The sequence below is a fragment of the Salvelinus alpinus genome, chromosome 30 (genome assembly GCF_045679555.1).
Source record: "Salvelinus alpinus chromosome 30, SLU_Salpinus.1, whole genome shotgun sequence".
Lineage (NCBI taxonomy): Eukaryota > Metazoa > Chordata > Actinopteri > Salmoniformes > Salmonidae > Salvelinus > Salvelinus alpinus.
In genome coordinates, this window is record NC_092115.1 from 37,172,477 (window position 1) to 37,190,327 (window position 17,851).

The 17,851-nt window shown below is 45.8% G+C and overlaps 1 protein-coding gene across 1 annotated transcript in view; it reads left to right on the forward strand.

Annotated features, from left to right (window-relative positions):
- Positions 1-425: 425 nt before the first annotated feature.
- Positions 426-17,851, forward strand: part of mmp14b (matrix metallopeptidase 14b (membrane-inserted)) — a 30,197-nt gene continuing 12,771 nt past the window's right edge. The window contains exon 1 of the mRNA XM_071375616.1: positions 426-979. Coding sequence (XP_071231717.1) covers positions 881-979 — 99 coding nt within the window. The 5' untranslated portion in view covers positions 426-880. The remainder of the gene's footprint in view (positions 980-17,851) is intronic.

Sequence of the window (17,851 nt, forward strand, 5' to 3'; positions counted from 1 at the left end):
TCTTCTATCACAGAACATTTGAGCATGTCCCCAGACTAGGCTACCGTTCAACATTTCAGAAAGAATGTGAGAGTCTTATTCATCGATATACCTATTTGCATAATACTTGAAATACATAAACATTTATCTCATGTATTGATACTTTTATGGAATGACCTGATGTGTGACTGTAGACAGTGTTGGTGATAAGCTTACTAACTCGTAATAACTCCTTTATAAAGCAATTACTCAGAGGTAGGCTTACAGAGGCTGACTGGGCACCATTTTCCCTAGCAGAAGACAGCCATACATCTCTGCCAAGGTCATGAGCTAAAAAGTTGACCATACCCCTTCATGCAAAAGCAGAAGGGAAGGGCCAATGTTGAAGGGGGAGGTTTTACTATTTTCTAGCAAAGGCCTCGCGGGACTGTCAAACTAGCAGTTGCTGTGTGGCAGAGAGAGAGGGGGTGAAGAAAGAAGAATCAAAACATCCCGACCATCCCGACACAAGGAACATTTAGGGGAAGCTGCAAATAAATATATAGGCCTAAAACACTGAGACTGCGACAAAGAGAAACAAGGTCGTCGTTTATAATTATTGTGGAATGTGAGCTGTTGAAACGTTGGATGCCAAATTATTGAAGCAACCTCTCGCAGCTCTTTAATCAAGTTACTCCTCAGTTTATATTTACAAATACATCTGGTTTTGATTTTAGAACAAGTAAAGAATGTCCGGCTTTCATCAGCGCAAATTGCTGTTTAAACAATTTTATTTTTGATCCATAATTCTGCATTTGGAAGCGCTCTTCCTACCGGTGTAGATACTTCAAGAATCAAAGAAAAGTTATACAGGGAAAACAGGGCCTATTTGGTAGTTTTTTGCCGGTGTCGTGGTCGAGGAATGGCATTCCGGGTAGAGGCATATGCCCAATTGCTGTTGCTCGTGTTGGCATTGGACCTGAGCGTGCAAGGAGCGACGCCACAGTATCAAAAACCAGAGGTGAGTGAGTAATAGCCTGCTCTTGGGAGGTCACTCGAAAGTAAATAACAGGGATTGATAGTTTGTTGCCAGATTCCTCAGAGTTAACGGCTACCCTGGAGCGATTGGGGTTATGTGCCTTGCTCAAGGGCACAGCGACATATTTTTCACCCTGTCGGCTCCCGGAATCGAACCCGCAGCATTTCAGATTACTGGCACAACGATAGGCTAACCACTTGGCAATATCCTATCTTAAACTATGTAAAAAAAGAATATATGCATCGTGATGTTTTAACCTGATATATAGCAATGGGCCCTACTGTTAACCTTAAAAGCGCAAATAACTTATTCTTATCTTAAAAGAGCCAAATTGGTAATGATTGCAGAGAGAGACACTGTCTGTCAAGCAGTAAGACTTCTCATTTGGTTTAACATCTGGTTTAAAATCTGCAAAATAAGCATATATTTTAAACTGTTCACACATTTATAGTCAAAATTGATGATTCAAAATAGACGTGTTGAACAGATATTTTGATCAATTTCACCCATAGCCAATTGTTATAAACATTTGTGTATTGTTCATTTAAAGTGTTGTGTTTCTGTCATACCCAGAGCTGAAAAAATTGGAAATTGAGCTAATCTGATATTTTTCTATTTGTATTATTTAACTTTTATAGCCTAACGGTATGACCTAAGATGTCAAACCTATATGGGCGATATGCGATCAGACTTTTGGAACGCTATAGTCTATCAACTCAGTTAAGTGTGAAACATCACACTCTCCACTTGGTATAGAGACATTGACTGGAAGCTAAATATGTATTTACATTTAAGAGTTATTTTTGAGTTATAGTGGCTGCCATGTTCCCCAGGGGCTAAATCTGGGGTGGCTCCATGCCTATATCTTTTCAGGGTACATACATCGACCTTATGGGGTGAGAAATGTACCCTTGTTGGCGCTTTTAGGGTTAAAAAGTTGTACCCCAAAAGCAAATAAATAATTTCCCAGGTCTGGGATGTCAGACTGTCAGTAGAACTGGGGGGATGTGGGATGGATCTGACCTCAGCTAAAGGACGCAGACCACAATGATGATGGCTCACATGACAACATTTAGAAATGCTGAGGAGGCAAAATCAAAGAAAAAGAGAAGAAGAAGGCAAATGGGGAGAAATACCATGGTCTCTGTATTGTGGTCAGGTACAGAGGCACTTTCTGAAAGGATAGGGGATTTGGAGTTGCGGGTAGGACCCAACTTCAAAGACATGCGGAAATATAATTGTTGACATCTGTCCTGAGTTAGGGTTGAACTGGGGGAAGAGAGTTTTACAGAGAGAAGGGCTGTGTCTGAAGAGATGATAGTCTGATGGTCAGCAGTGGAGGAGGACTCACCAGCGGTCAGTATCCCTAGTCAGAGAGATATGAAGTTCCTTTGTTTCGACTACAGGAAGTCACCATCATGTTAAACCCCCACGCACCCCATACTCCTACTGACAGACATATATCATTTAGGAAAACACAGTCGGCTAGCTAGATCATTTATGAAAACAGTCAGCTAAATCATGTCACATGAAGCTCTGACTAGATCACTGTAGATGTCAAATGTCCTTTTGATGTTTTTAATCTGACTGCTGGCGCATGAACTGTAATCTGAGCATACTGTAGGGGCCTGAATTGCAATTCCAGCTGTGCAAATGGAAAGAATAATTTATCTACATTAGGGATGGGAAACAGACTATTGTAGGCACGCGGAACAATTTCCAAATAAAACAAATCGAAAATATTTTGGAACTCAGTGTCAGGGGAGCGTACTGGCAGCAGAGAAGTCAGACGCAGGAGAGCAAAACTGTGTTTCCAACAGCTCAGTTTAATAATAAAAACCCACCGGATACAGAACAATACAATAAATGGGTACAAAACCCAACGCACACCAGAACATAACGTGCACAAGCACTGACAACAAACAATTGCGGACAAGGACATGGGGGGGAACAGAGGGTTAAATACACAACATGTAATTGATGGAATTGGAACCAGGTGTGATGGAAGAAAAGACAAAACCAATGGAAAATGAAAAGTGGATCGGCGATGGCTAGAAGGTCGGTAACGTCGACCGCCGAACGCCGCCCGAACAAGGAGAGGGACCGACTTCGGCGGAAGTAGTGACAGTACCACCCCCTTGACATGCGGCTCCAGCAGCGCGTCGACACCGGCCTCTGGGACGACCCGGAGGGCGAGGCGCAGGGTGATCCGCACGAAGACGGTGGAACTCCTGCAGCATAGAAGGGTCCAACACGTCCTCGACCGGAACCCAGCACCTCTCCTGCGGACCGTACCCCTCCCACTCCACGAGATACTGAAGGCCCTCGTCCGACGCCTCGAATCCAGTATGGAGCGAACGGAGTACGCCGGGGCCCCCCGATGTCCAGAGGGGTGTGGAGGAACCTCCCGCACCTCAGACTCCTGGAGCGGGCCAGACACCACCGGCCTGAGGAGAGACACATGGAACGAGGGGTTAATACGGTAATCGGGGGGAAGCTGTAACTTATAGAAAACCTCGTTCACTCTCCTCAGGACTTTAAATGGCCCCACAAACTGCGGGCCCAGCTTCCGGCAGGGCAGGCGGAGGGGCACGTTTCGGGTCAAGAGCCAGACCCGGTCCCCCGGTGCGAACACCGGGGTCTCACTGCGGTGGCGATCTGCGTTCTTCTTTTGGCGCGTCACGGCCTGCTGAAGGGAGACACGGATGGCTTCCCATGTCTCCTCCGCGAGCCTGAACCAGTCGTCCACCACAGCAACCTCAGTCTGACCCTGATGCCAAGGTGCCAGAACCGGCTGGTACCCCAGTACGCACTGGAAGGGAGAGAGATTAGTGTAGGAGTGACGGAGTGAGTTCTGTGCCATCTCGGCCCAGGGCACGTACGCCGCCCACTCCCCCGGCTGGTCCTGGCAATAGGACCGCAGAAACCTACCCACATCCTGGTTCACTCTCTCCACCTGCCCATTACTCTCGGGATGAAAACCTGAAGTAAGGCTGATCCCCAGATGCTCCATGAACGCCTTCCAGACCCTAGACGTGAACTGGGGACCCCGATCAGACACTATATCCTCAGGCACCCCGTAGTGCTGGAAGACATGTGTAAACAGGGCTTCCGCAGTCTGTAGGGCCGTAGGGAGACCGGGCAGAGGAAGAAGACGACAGGACTTAGAGAAACGATCCACAACGACCAGGATCGCGGTGTTACCCTGTGAAAGTGGAAGATCAGTTAGAAAATCCACCGACAGGTGCGACCAAGGCCGCTGTGGAACGGGTAAGGGGTGTAAACTTACCTCTGGGCAGGTGCCTAGGAGCCTTACACTGGGCGCACACCGAGCAGGAGGAAACATAAACCTTCACGTCCTTAGCCAAGGTAGGCCACCAGTACCTCCCGCTCAAACAGCACACTGTCCGACCGATCCCAGGATGACCAGAGGAGGGTGACGTGTGGGCCCAATCGATCAACCGGTCACGAACAGCAGACGGGACGTACAGACGCCCAGCGGTACACTGGACGGGAGCGGGCTCTGCACGTAACGCCTGCTCAATGTCCGTGTCCAGCTCCCACACTACCGGCGCCACCAGACAGGAGGCGGGGAGTATGGGAGTGGGATCCATGGGCCGCTCCTCTGTGTCATACAGCCGGGACAATGCGTCTGCCTTCACATTCTGGGAGCCTGGTCTGTAGGACAGAGTAAACACAAAACGGGTGAAAAACATGACCCACCTTGCCTGGCGAGGGTTCAGTCTCCTCGCTGCCCGGATGTACTCCAGATTACGGTGGTCAGACCAGATGAGAAAAGGGTGTCTAGCCCCCTCAAGCCAGTGTTTCCACGCCTTCAAGGCATTTACGACAGCCAACAGCTCCTGGTCCCCCACGTCATAGTTTCGCTCCGCCGGGCTGAGCTTCTTCGAGAAGAAGGCACAGGGGGCGGAGCTTCAGTGGCGTACCCGAGCGCTGTGAGAGCACAGCTCCTATCCCAGCCTTGGATGCGTCCACCTCCACTATGAACGCCAAAGAGGGATCCGGATGGGCCAGCACGGGAGCCGAGGTAAACAGAGCCCTCAGGTGACTAAAAGCCCTGTCCGCCTCAGCTGTCCACTGCAAGCGCACCGGGCACCCCTTCAGCAGTGAGGTAATAGGAGCCGCTACCTGACCAAAACCCCGGATAAACCTCCGGTAGTAGTTGGCAAACCCTAAGAACCGCTGCACCTCCTTTACCGTGGTGGGAGTCGGCCAATTACGCAAGGCTGCAATGCGGTCACTCTCCATCTCCACCCCTGAGGTGGAAATGCGATACCCTAGGAAGGAGACGGACTGTTGAAAGAACAGGCATTTCTCAGCCTTGACATACAGGTCATGCTCCAACAGGCAACCAAGCACTTTGCGCACCAGGGACACATACTCGGCGCGTGTAGCGGAGTATATCAAAATGTCATCAATATACACCACCACACCCTGCCCGTGTAGGTCCCTGAAAATCTCATCTACAAAGGCTTGGAAGACTGATGGCGCATTCATCAACCCGTACGGCATGACGAGGTACTCATAGTAACCCGAGGTGGTACTACAAGCCGTCTTGCACTCGTCTCCCTCTCGGATACGCACCAGGTTGTAAGCGCTCCTGAGATCTAGTTTAGTGAAGAAGCGCGCCCCGTGCATTGACTCTATCGCTGTGCCTATGAGCGGTAGCGGGTAACTATACCTAACAGTGATCTGATTCAGACCCCGATAGTCAATACACGGGCGCAGACCTCCCTCCTTTTTCTTCACAAAAAATAAACTTGAGGAGGCTGGTGAAGTGGAGGACTGAATGTACCCCTGACGCAGGGATTCAGAGACATATGTTTCCATAGCCTCCGTCTCCACCTGTGAGAGGGGATACACGTGACTCCTGGGAAGTGCAGCGTCTTCCAGGAGATCTGTCACACAATCGCCCTGTCGATGAGATGGTAATTGAGTCGCCTTCTTTTTGGAGAAGGCGAGAGCCAAATCGGCTTATTCAGGGGGAATGTGCACGGTGGAGACCTGTTCTGAACTCTCCACCGTAGTAGCACCAACGGAAACCCCTAAACACCTACCTGAGCACTCTCGAGACCACCCCGTGAGAGCCCTCTGTGGCCAAGAAACAGTAGGGTTAAGACAAGCTAATCGGGGTAGGCACAGCACCACGGGAAACGCAGGAGAGTCAATAAGGAAAATACTTATTCTCTCCGTGTTCCCCCCTGCGTCACCATGCCCAAAGGAGCAGTGACCTCCCTAATTAACCCTGACCCTAATGGTCGACTATATAAGGTGTGAACGGGGGAGGGCACATCCACGGGAACAATGGGGGTCCCTAAACTATGAGCTAACGCTCTATCAATGAAATTCCCAGCCGCGCCTGAATCTACGAGCGCCTTATGCTGGGAATGAAGGGAATACTCAGGAAAAGTGACAGACACAAACATATGTGCAACAGAGGGCTCTGGGTGAGAATGGTGCCGGCTCACCTGGGGTGACGCCAGAGCGCCCTGCCTGCTGCCTCGATTCCCAGAGGAACCAACCCGGCACCAACCGGCAGTGTGACCTCTGCGGCCACAGATGGTGCACGAGCGGGAACCCCCTCCGGTCTCCCTGCGCACCGTCCCTCCCAGCTCCATGGGTATCGGAGAGGGGGTGCGGGAGGATGGAACCACCAGACCCCGATCTAAACGTCTGCAAGTAGCCAGCAGGTTGTCCAGCCGGATGGACAGGTCCACCAGCTGGTCGAACGTGAGGGTGGTGTCTCTGCAGGCCAGCTCCCGATGGACGTCCTCGCGCAGACTGCAGCGGTAATTGTCAATCAGGGCCCTGTTGTTCCATCCCGCGCCGGCAGCCAGGGTCCTAAACTCCAGGGCGAACTCCTGGACGCGCCTCGTCTCCTGCCTCGGATGGTAGAGGCGTTCACCCACCCCTCTACCCTCGGGCGGGTGGTCAAAGACTGCCCGGAAACGGCGGGTGAACTCCTCAAACTGGTCCAACGCCGCATCTCCCTCTCTCCACACAGCGTTGGCCCACTCCAGGGTTTTCCCGGTGAGGCACGAGACGAGGGAAGACACCCTCTCACTACACGATGGAGCCGGGTGGACGGTGGCCAGGTAGAGGTCTAATTATAACAGGAACCCCTGGCAGTTCGCATCCCTCCCGTCGTACTCCTGGGACAAGGAGAGACGAATCCCACTGGGTTCAGACGGGAAAGGGGCGCTCAGGGGAGACCCCGGTTGTGTTGGTGGAGGCGCTGGAAGAACTCCCTGTCTCTTCCAGCGGTCCATTGTCTGGACAACGTGGTCCATGGTGGTGCCAAGATGGTGTAGTATTGCTGCATGCTGCTGGACGCGCTCCTCCACTCCTATGACCGGGGTACCGTTTCCTGCTGACTCCATAGTTAGGTCGGAGATTCTGTAAAGGTGTTTAACTGGCGGCAGAGAAGTCATACGCAGGAGAGAAATAACTGTGTTTCCAACGGCGCAGTTTATTCACAAAAAAACCCACAGGAAAACATAACAATAAAAATCAATGGGTAACATAACCGAACGCACACCAGTACAGATGTACACATACACTTACAATAAACAATCAGCGACAAGGACATGAGGGGAAACAGAGGGTTAAATACACAACATGTAATTGATAGGATTGGAACCAGGTGTGATGGAAGACAAGACAAAACCAATGGAAAACGAAAAAAGGATCAGCGATGGCTAGAATGTTGGTGACGTCGACCGCCGAACACCACCCGAACAAGGAGAGGGAACAACTTCGGCGGAAGTCATGACAATAGTAGAATACACAAGGTGCAATTTTGAAATTGTGCATCAGCTGTTTTTCTCTTGTTATATTAGTCACTGACAGTAACTCAATTAGCCCATGTCAGCTGAAATGTTTCAGAATGGTAAATTAGTCTAGCGGCCAGCTATCTAAACTTGTAGTAATCATGGTCGAATTACCGACAGGGGGGGCCCCATTGATTTTGTTAGTCATTGTCACTCAGATATCATATTAAAAACCGCAAACATTTCTCTCCACCCCTCTCCACCTGGCATAATTTGTAGAATTGCGTGAAATTAGCTGTTAATTTTTTTTTCTTCTCTCGCCTTGGGCTGGGTGTTTATCGTATTTTACTATATATCGGTATTGATACATGGACCAGTTTGGGTTTTTACTTTACGTTAACCGTATTGACATTTCTGGTTTGTTAAATGGGATACGCAACTCAGGAGGGTGTAATGTCAGTTTTTATAGTTTACTCCGTTTGCTAGTTGTGTCGTCTTTCTCCCTCCTTCTGCATGTCGCTTCCCACACCAATCCCTGCTCCCTGTCACTCAAGGTGAGAGCAGTTGCTCTGAGTCACAAACACTTTCTTGCTGTTCACTGCAGTTTGCATGGTCAGGTAGATGCAACAAGATGTTGGTGAAAATAATTCTGATTCCCACAAGTGTTCTACAATTACTCTATTAGACCTATATTACTCTCTGCTAGTTTGTCTTTTCTTAGCAAGTTGTGACTAAAATAAATGTTGTTAGCCGCTAATGCTAATCGCTAGTTAGCTGGCTAGTTAGCTTGTTAAATGTACTAAGAGACCAGTGCAGGCTCCTCAGAGGAGAAAGGGGAGGACCATCCTCCTCAGTGAATTTCAGAAAAATACAAATAGTGAAACATTAAAAAAGTCCTTTTTAAATAAAACTATACTAAATATATTCACTTCACCAAATGATTGATTAAAACACACTGTTTTGCAATGAAGGTCTAGTAGCCTCAGCAGCACTCTGTAGGGTAGCACCATGGTGTAGTCAGAAGACTGTGCTCCTCTGGGTACGTTGACTTCAATACAAATCCTAGGAGGCTCATGGTTCTCACCCTCTTCCATAGACTTACACAGTAATTATGACATCTTCCGGAGGATGTCCTCCAACCTATCAGAGCTTTTGCAGCATGAACTGATATGTTGTCCACCAAATCGAAGGGTCAGAGAATGAATCTAGTACTGAAAGCATAAGCTACAGCTAGCTTGCATTGAAGTGTATAAAATGTGGTGAGTAGCTGACTCAAAGAGAGAGAAAGACAATAGTTGAACAGTTCTGAACAAATTAATTTATTCCAAAATTAAGGAGAATCAGGAGAGAGAGAGAGAGAGCTATCTATATTTCGTAGTGTATATTTTTCTCACGTTCAGTTACTTAGCTAGCATCGAATGGAGCTAGCTAGTTTGGTCTACTCAAACACTTGGCTCAAATAGAGAGGGATGCTATGTTAGCTAGCTGACTATGGCTATTCAACACTGGAACTCTTCCAAGGCAAGGTAAGCTTTTGGTTTTATAAATGTATTGCCACCGGGGCCCATCGGTGTAACTGCTAAACTGCTTGTTGCTGACTGTACACTGTGCTGCATGATTGTAGTGGGTTTACTAACACGTTAGTTCTAGTAACTATGTTGACTATGACATGACAACGATGTAGGCTGTGTGTAGCGGTTAGCGGTCATGATAGGAAGGTTTGGCTTGGAAATTCTTTTTTTTTTTTTTTTTTTACCCCCTTTTCTCCCCAATTTTCGTGGTATCCAATCGCTAGTAATTACTATCTTGTCTCATCGCTACAACTCCCGTACGGGCTCGGGAGAGACGAAGGTCGAAAGTCATGCGTCCTCCGAAGCACAACCCAACCAAGCCGCACTGCTTCTTAATTTTGTCAATAGGGGGAGCTGTTAGCATTATTTATTCTTTTACATTTCCAAATTAAACTGCCTCGTACTCAATTCTTGCTCGTACAATATGCATATTATTATTACTATTGGATAGAAAACAATCTCTAGTTTCTAAAACCGTTTGAATTATGTCTGTGGGTGAACCAGAACTCTTTCTACAGCGAAACTCATGACAGGACATGCGAAGCTCTGAAAAATAGTCTCTGATCTCGGATCAGTTTAAAACTCTGTGTGTGCCCTATGGCTTGACATGAACTGCACCCGCCTTCCCCTGGATGTCAGTAACCAATGAGAAGTGGAATGGTGTCTCTAGGTGTTTCTCAGAGTTTATAAAAGGGAATGGAGTGAGATGACCCTTCTTTTCGACGCTCGCCAGGACGCAAGGGAGGACATCAGAATCGCATGCTCAAAAGCTCTCGTTATTGATCAAAGATATATCCGTCTGTGATTTAATTCGATATAGGTGTTAGAAACATAATAACGAAGTTATTTGAAACCGATTTATATCAGTTTATGGGAGTATATTGCAATTTTTCTGAATTTCCTTAGTATTGCGTTTGAGGATTTGGGCATGTGTGTGCCGTGTAGCTATCGTTAGCTGCTAGTTCCGAAGTTGAGGAGGTCGTTTTACAACAAAGCAACGATTCTTTTGGACAAAGGACACATTGCCCAAGATACTGATGGAAGCTCGTCCAAAAGTAAGAGTTATTTATGATTTTATTCCGTATTTATGTGGAAAAATGTAAACGCAGTTGTCAGCCATTTTTTGCGGCACTAGTCTGGCTGTAACTCACAATGTATGTCTAGTAACGTAAATTTAAAAATCTAAATCAGTGGTTGCATTAATAACCAATGCATCTTTCATTAGCTGTCCAACCTGTATTTTTTTAGTCAATCTAATCGATAAATAATCGTAAACTTAGGTGCCTTTCCAAGATGGCGCCGGCCAGAATGCATGCCATGTTTTGACAGATTACATTGCATTACCACGATTTGTGATGCTAAATATGCACATTTTCGAACAAACTCTATATGCATTGTGTAATATGATGTTACAGGACTGTCATCTGAAGAATTCTGAGAAGGTTAGTGAAAAAATTAATATATTTTGGTGGCGATAACGTTATCGCCCCTTTTGCCTTGATTTAATGCTGGTGTGATGTTAGCTCATGTGGTATGCTAATATAACGATATATTGTGTTTTCGCTGTAAAACACTTAGAAAATCTGAAATATTGTCTGGATTCACAAGATCTGTGTCTTTCGATTGCTGTAGGCTGTGTATTTTTCAGAAATGTTTTAGGATGAGTATTTTGGTAATTGACGTCGGTCTCTGTAATTATTCCGGCTGCTTCCAACGCTATTTCAGATTGCAGCTGCAATGTACAACTGTGATTTATACCTGAAAAATGCACATTTTTCTAAAAAAACATATCCTATACCATAAATATGTTATCAGACTGTCATCTTATGAAGTTGTTTCTTGGTTAGTGGCTATATATATCTTTATTTAGTCGAATTAGTGATAGCTACTGATGCAGGAAAAAAATGGTGGAGAAAAAAAGTTGTGTCTTTTGCTATCGTGGTTAGCTAATAGATTTACATATTGTGTCTTCCCTGTAAAACACTTAGAAAATCTGAAATATTGTCTGGATTCACAAGATCTTTGTCTTTCAATTGCTGTAGGCTGTGTATTTTTCAGAAATGTTTTAGGATGAGTATTTTGGTAATTGACGTCGGTCTCTGTAATTATTCCGGCTGCTTCCAACGCTATTTCAGATTGCAGCTGCAATGTACAACTGTGATTTATACCTGAAAAATGCACATTTTTCTAAAAAAACATATCCTATACCATAAATATGTTATCAGACTGTCATCTTATGAAGTTGTTTCTTGGTTAGTGGCTATATATATCTTTATTTAGTCAAATTAGTGATAGCTACTGATGGAGTAAAAAACTGGTGGAGTAAAAAAAGTGGTGTCTTTTGCTAACGTGGTTAGCTAATAGATTTACATATTGTGTCTTCCCTGTAAAACATTTTAAAAATCAGAAATGATGGCTGGATTCACAAGATCTGTATCTTTCATCTGGTGTCTTGGACTTGTGATTTAATGATATTTAGATGCTTGTATTTACTTGTGACGCTATGCTAGGCTATGCTAGTCAGCTTTTTTACTGTGGGGGGTGCTCCCGGATCCGGGATGAGTACCAAGTAAAAGTTAACACAGCGCGCCTCCAACCCGGAAGCCAGCCGCACCAATGTGTCGGAGGAAACACCGTGCACCCGCCCCCCTTGGTTAGCGCGCACTGCGCCCGGCCCGCCACAGGAGTCGCTGGAGCGCGATGAGACAAGGATATCCCTACCGGCCAAACCCTCCCTAACCCGGACGACGCTAGGCCAATTGTGCGTCGCCCCACGGACCCCCCGGTCGCGACCGGCTGCGACAGAGCCTGGGCGCGAACCCAGAGACTCTGGTGGTACAGCTAGCGCTGGGAAATGCTTTTTTGAGTTGTCACAAACAGCTGATGTGTTGTGCAATGAAGTCCACAAGCAAAGGGAAAAATTGAGAGGAGGAGAGCGCGTAGATTGATGCTAGAAGGAATTGTATATACAACAAGCTGTTTGAATGTGGCTGCTATGAAAGTGAACTGTATGTGATCAGGGGTGTATTCATTGCGCCAATTCTGTTAAAACGTTTCTTAAACGGATGCAAAAGAAACGAAACGGGGATTAACATACCTGAACCAGAACTAAATTTTGCTTAGGGCCCCAAAAAAGAATAGGGCCAACTCAGACTGCATGTGTGGGTATGGATGTGGGTATGCAGACCTGTAAGTCACTGCGGCCCCTCATGATGAGTTCAGATTTTTTTGTGGCCCCCACCTCCATCAAAGTTGCCCCTCCCTGACCTAGATTAGACTGTCAATTTAGCAGAAAGTAGGCTGTTAGGTCTCTCAGAGGGAACTGAAGCACTGATAATTGTTACATCTGCTCCTGCCACACCTTCTACTGCTCATCCTGTGTCTCCTTGACCCGCCGCCACTCCCCCAGTGCTCTCTCCCTCTCCCTCTCTCTCTCTCTCTGTGTGTGATTGTGTGGGCGGAGACAGGTGTGCTGGAGTCAGAGCACATCCCCACCAGCTGCAACCTGTTCCATAATTAAGACCTCTACAAATACTCAGTCCTGCCACTTCCACACTGCCAGATTGTAATCTCTGCTCAGTCAGTCTACGTTTCTAGCCGTTTGTTACTATTTAGATCCTGTTTTCCTTGCCTGACACGGTTTTCATCTCCGCTACAGTTCTGCCCGCTCTGACTCTGGTCCCTATCTCCAGTTCCACGTCTCCTCATCCTGCTACTCTGCCCTGGATTCCCCACTCTACTGCTCCCTTGGATTCCCCTCCGGACCTGCTTACGCTGTCCCAACCCCTCTCGCTCCTGTCTCAGCCTCCGCACCTGGTTTCCTGCAACCCGCCCGAGCTTCCCCTGGCCTGCACTCCATCTTCCCCCTGTGTTTCAATAAATAGCATTCCTGTCTTCTCGTCTGTGTCTGGTCTTGGGTTTCCCTGTTCCACTCCGCGGAACAATCATGTCAGTCAACAAGTTTGCCATTTAGACAGATAAATCATTTTTTTACTTTAGAAGCAAGTAAAGAATGCGCAGCTTTCATCAATGAAAATGGCTCTTTAAACAATTATATATATTTTTTAAACCGGGCCTTTACTACCCAGGCGTTTCTTTACTTTGCGGGTGTCGTGGTCGAGGAATGGCACTGGATAGAGGGAATGCCTGACTGCTGTTGCTCATGCTGGCATGGGACCTGAGCGTGCAAGGCGCCGCACACAACTCTTGGGAGGTCACTCGAAGAGAAATAACAGGGATTGTTGGCTTATTGCCAGATTCATCAGAGTTAATGGCTACCCTGGAGCGATTGGGGTTATGTGCCTTGCTCAAGGGCACATCGACATATTTTTCACCTCCCGGAATTGAACTTGCAACCTTTCAGATTACTAGCACAACTCTCTAATCGATAAGCCACCTGCTGCCCATTTAAACACAGCAATCCATGTTTGAATAGTTAGAGGGGCAATATCCTCTGAAACTATGCATTGCGATGCTCTTACATGATATAAAGCAATAGGCCTGTTAACCTTAAAAGTGCAAATAACATACAATATTTTTAGCTTTAAAGTGCCAAATTGGTAATGATTGTAGAGACAATGTCTGTCGACCATTAACACTTATTTTTGTAACAGTCAAATGGTTTACATTCCGCAAAATAAGCATATACACTATACAGTACCAGTCAAAAGTTTGGACACACGTACTCATTCAAGGATTTTTCTTTGTTTTACTATTTTCTACATTGTAGAATAATAGTGAAAACATCAAAACTATGAAATAACACATATGAAATCATGTAGTAGTAATTTTAGACTCTTCAAAGTAGCCACCATTTGCCTTGATGACAGCTTTGCAAACTCTTGGCCTTCTCTCAACCAGCTTCATGATGAATGATTTTCCAACAGTCTTGAAGGAGTTCCCACATATGCTGAGCACATGTTGGCTGATTTTCCTTCACTCTGCGGTCCAACTCATCCCAAACCATCTTAATTGGTTTGAGATCGGGTGATTGTGGAGGCCATGTCATCTCATGCAGAGCTCCATCACTCTCCTTCTTGGTCAAATAGCCCTTACACAGCCTGGAGGTGTGATAGTCCCACTAAGCACATACCAGATGGGATGGCGTGTCACTGCAGAATGCTATGGTAGCCATGCTGGTTAAATGTGCCTTGAATTCTAAATAAATCACAGACAGTGTCACCACAAAGCACCCCCACACTATCACACTTCCTCCTCCATGCTTCATGGTGGGAACCACGCATGCAGAGATCATCCGTTCGCCTACTCTGCGTCTCACAAAGACACGCCGGTTGGAACCAAAAATCTCAAATTTGAACTCTTCAGACCAAAGGACAGATTTCCACTGGTCTAATGTCCATTGCTCATGTTTCTTGGCCCAAGCAAGTCTCTTCTTATTATTGGTGTCCTTTAGTAGTGGTTTCTTTGCAGCAATTCGACCATGAAGGCCTGAACAATTAATATTGAGATGTGTCTGTTACTTGAACTCTGTGAAGCATTTATTTGGGCTGCAATTTCTGAGGCTGGTAACTCTAATGAACTTATCCTCTGCAGCAGAGGTAACTCTGGGTCTTCCTTTCCTTTGGCGGTCCTCATGAGAGCCAGTTTCATCATAGCGCTGGGTGGTTTTTGCAACTGCACTTGAAGAAACTTTGAAAGTTCTTGAAATGTTCCGCATTGACTGACCTTCATGTCTTAAAGTAACGATGGACTGTCGTTTCTCTTTATTATTTGAGCTGTTCTTGCCATAATATGGACTTGGTCTTTTACCAAATAGGGCTATCTTCTGTATACCACGCCTACCTTGTCACAAAACTGAATGGCCTTACTGAAGAGCTCAGTGACTTTCAATGTGGCACCGTCATAGGATGCCACCTTTCCAAACTGCTTCTGGAAGCAACGTCAGCACAAGAACTGTTCGTCGGGAGCTTCATGAAATCACCATGCGCAATGCCAAGCGTCAGCTGGACTGGTGTAAAGCTTGCCGCCATTGGACTCTGGAGCAGTGGAAACGGGTTCTCTGGAGTGATGAATCAAGCTTCACCGTCTGGCAGTACAACGGATGAATATGGGTTTGGTGGATGCCAGGAAAACACTACCTGCCCGAATGCATAGTGCCAACTGTAAAGTTTGGTGGAGGAGGAATATTGGTCTGGGGCTGTTTTCATGGTTTGGGCTATTAGCCGATTCCAACAGGGCCAAGCCCCTTATTTCCAGTGAAGGGAAATCTTACCGCTACAGCATACAATGACATTCTAGATGATTCTGTGCTTCCAACTTTGTAACAGTCCTTTTTCAGTATGACAATGCCCCCGTGCAAAAAGTGAGGTCCATACAGAAATGGTTTGTCGAGATTGGTGTGGAAGAACTTGACTGGCCTGTACAGAGCCCTGACCTCAACGCCATCGAACACCTTTGGGATGAATTTGAACGTTGACTGCCTACAGTGCATTCGGAAAGTATTCAGGCCCCTTCCCTTTTTCCACATTTTGTTACGTTACAGCCTTATTCTAAAATGTATTAAATTAAATAAAAATCCTCATCAATCTACACACAATCCCCATAATGACAACGTTATTATTTTTTTGTTTGTTGATATTTTAGATTTTAAAAAACCCAGAAATACCTTATTTACCTAAGTATTCAGACTCTTTGCTATGAGACTCAAAATTGAGCTCAGGTGCATCCTGTTTCCATTGATCATCTTTGAGATGTTTCTACAACTTGATTAGAGTCCGTCTGTGGTAAATTCAATTGATTGGACAAGATTTTGAAAGGCACACACCTGTCTATAAGGTCCCACAGTTGACAGTGCATCTCAGAGCAATAACCAAGCCATGAGGTTGAAGAAATTGTCCATAGAGCTCCGAGACCGGATTGTGTCGAGGCCCAGATGTGATAAAGGGTACCAAAACATTTCTGCAGCATTGAAGGTCCCCAAGAACACAGTGGCCTCCATCATTCTTAAATGTTAGAATTTTGTAACCACCAAGACTCATACTAGAGCTGGCCGCACATTTATAGTCAAAATTGATGTTTCAAAATCTATTTTTTTAAATGTTTGGACAGATATTTTTTTATAAATATCGCTCATAGCGACTTTATTATAAACATTTGTGTGCTATTCATTTTAAGGGTTTCGGTGATACACAGAGGCTGAGAAATTGGCAATTAAGATAGTCTGGTATATAGCCTACCGTTATGACCTAAAATGTCCACGGATATGGGCCATATGTTATTTGGGCGCCAGTGCCATCAGACTTTTGGAATGCTATAACTCAGTTCCAATTGACAGCTTTTCACTGTTTCTGTTCTACATTTGGGGTAACTCTCCAACAAACCAAATATAATATTACCGGTAATTTGAGTGACGTTTGGCCATAATCTTTGCACCAGAACACTCACTAGTATTGAGAGAGAGATAAACCCTAAATGAACAGTAAATCAAGATCTGCAGGTCTGTGTAATAGCCAATTAAACTGGGCTCAATGCAGCTGTTTGAAGACCATAGTACCAGTCAGAGCATGGAAGGTAGGTGTGTCATATATTGTGGCCTCAGGGAAAGCGAGAAAGTGGGCAGAGGATTTCCTCTTTGCTTGAAAACACCTTGTATTGGTCTCACTGCGGCAATACGCCTGCAGCCTGACAATGACAATACACAAAGCGAATGACACAGGAAGGGGGAGGAAGGTGGAGGGTCAGCCAGTACGAAGAGGGAACCAGTCTGATGGAAATGTGAATGAGTGGGAAATGACGGAATACAACAGGAAGGAGAGAGAGAATTAGAGGGAAGGAGGTCATACCCACAAGAAGGAAGAGAAAATAAGTAATTGTGATAATGCAATTTGGGAACACAACAGTTTAGGTTTATGAATGGTGCAATTAGGCCATACCCAGTGGGACAGGATGTTAATCATAGGTCACAAATGAATAGTACACTTCCGCAAGCAGGACTGCTGGGTACAAACATGGCCACCAGCCTACATCCCAGTGACCAGGAAAGTTTCCTGACCATATGACCTGAACAGGAAATACTCAGGATCTTAGTTATAATCTTATGATAGGTCAAGTCATCTATTCATAAAAAAAACTCTGGCCCCAATTGTTATTAATGATACGATATTGAAGGAGATTAAACTTTGACCATCTCCTCCATTTTCTTGTTTTTGCATTTGAGCAGAGCATTCTCTGTTATGACGAAGTACAGATATGCAAATAGATTGGCTAATGCTGAAAGGACTTTGGCAACAGTGGGATGTTTTTCAGATTTTACTTCATCTGTTGCTCAATCTTGTTGACGTTGGCTAGCTAGAGGACTGTTTGCTTAGACAGCCGCTGGCAATTCCATACACACTTAGGTAGAGAAGAGTCAGATGTCAGGGAGGTTTATCAATAACATCCACATAATGTTGCAACACCACCCAGAAACACATTTATGATTAATGACTCTGATGATGTGTGTTTGTGTGTGTGTGTGTGTGTGTGTGTGTATG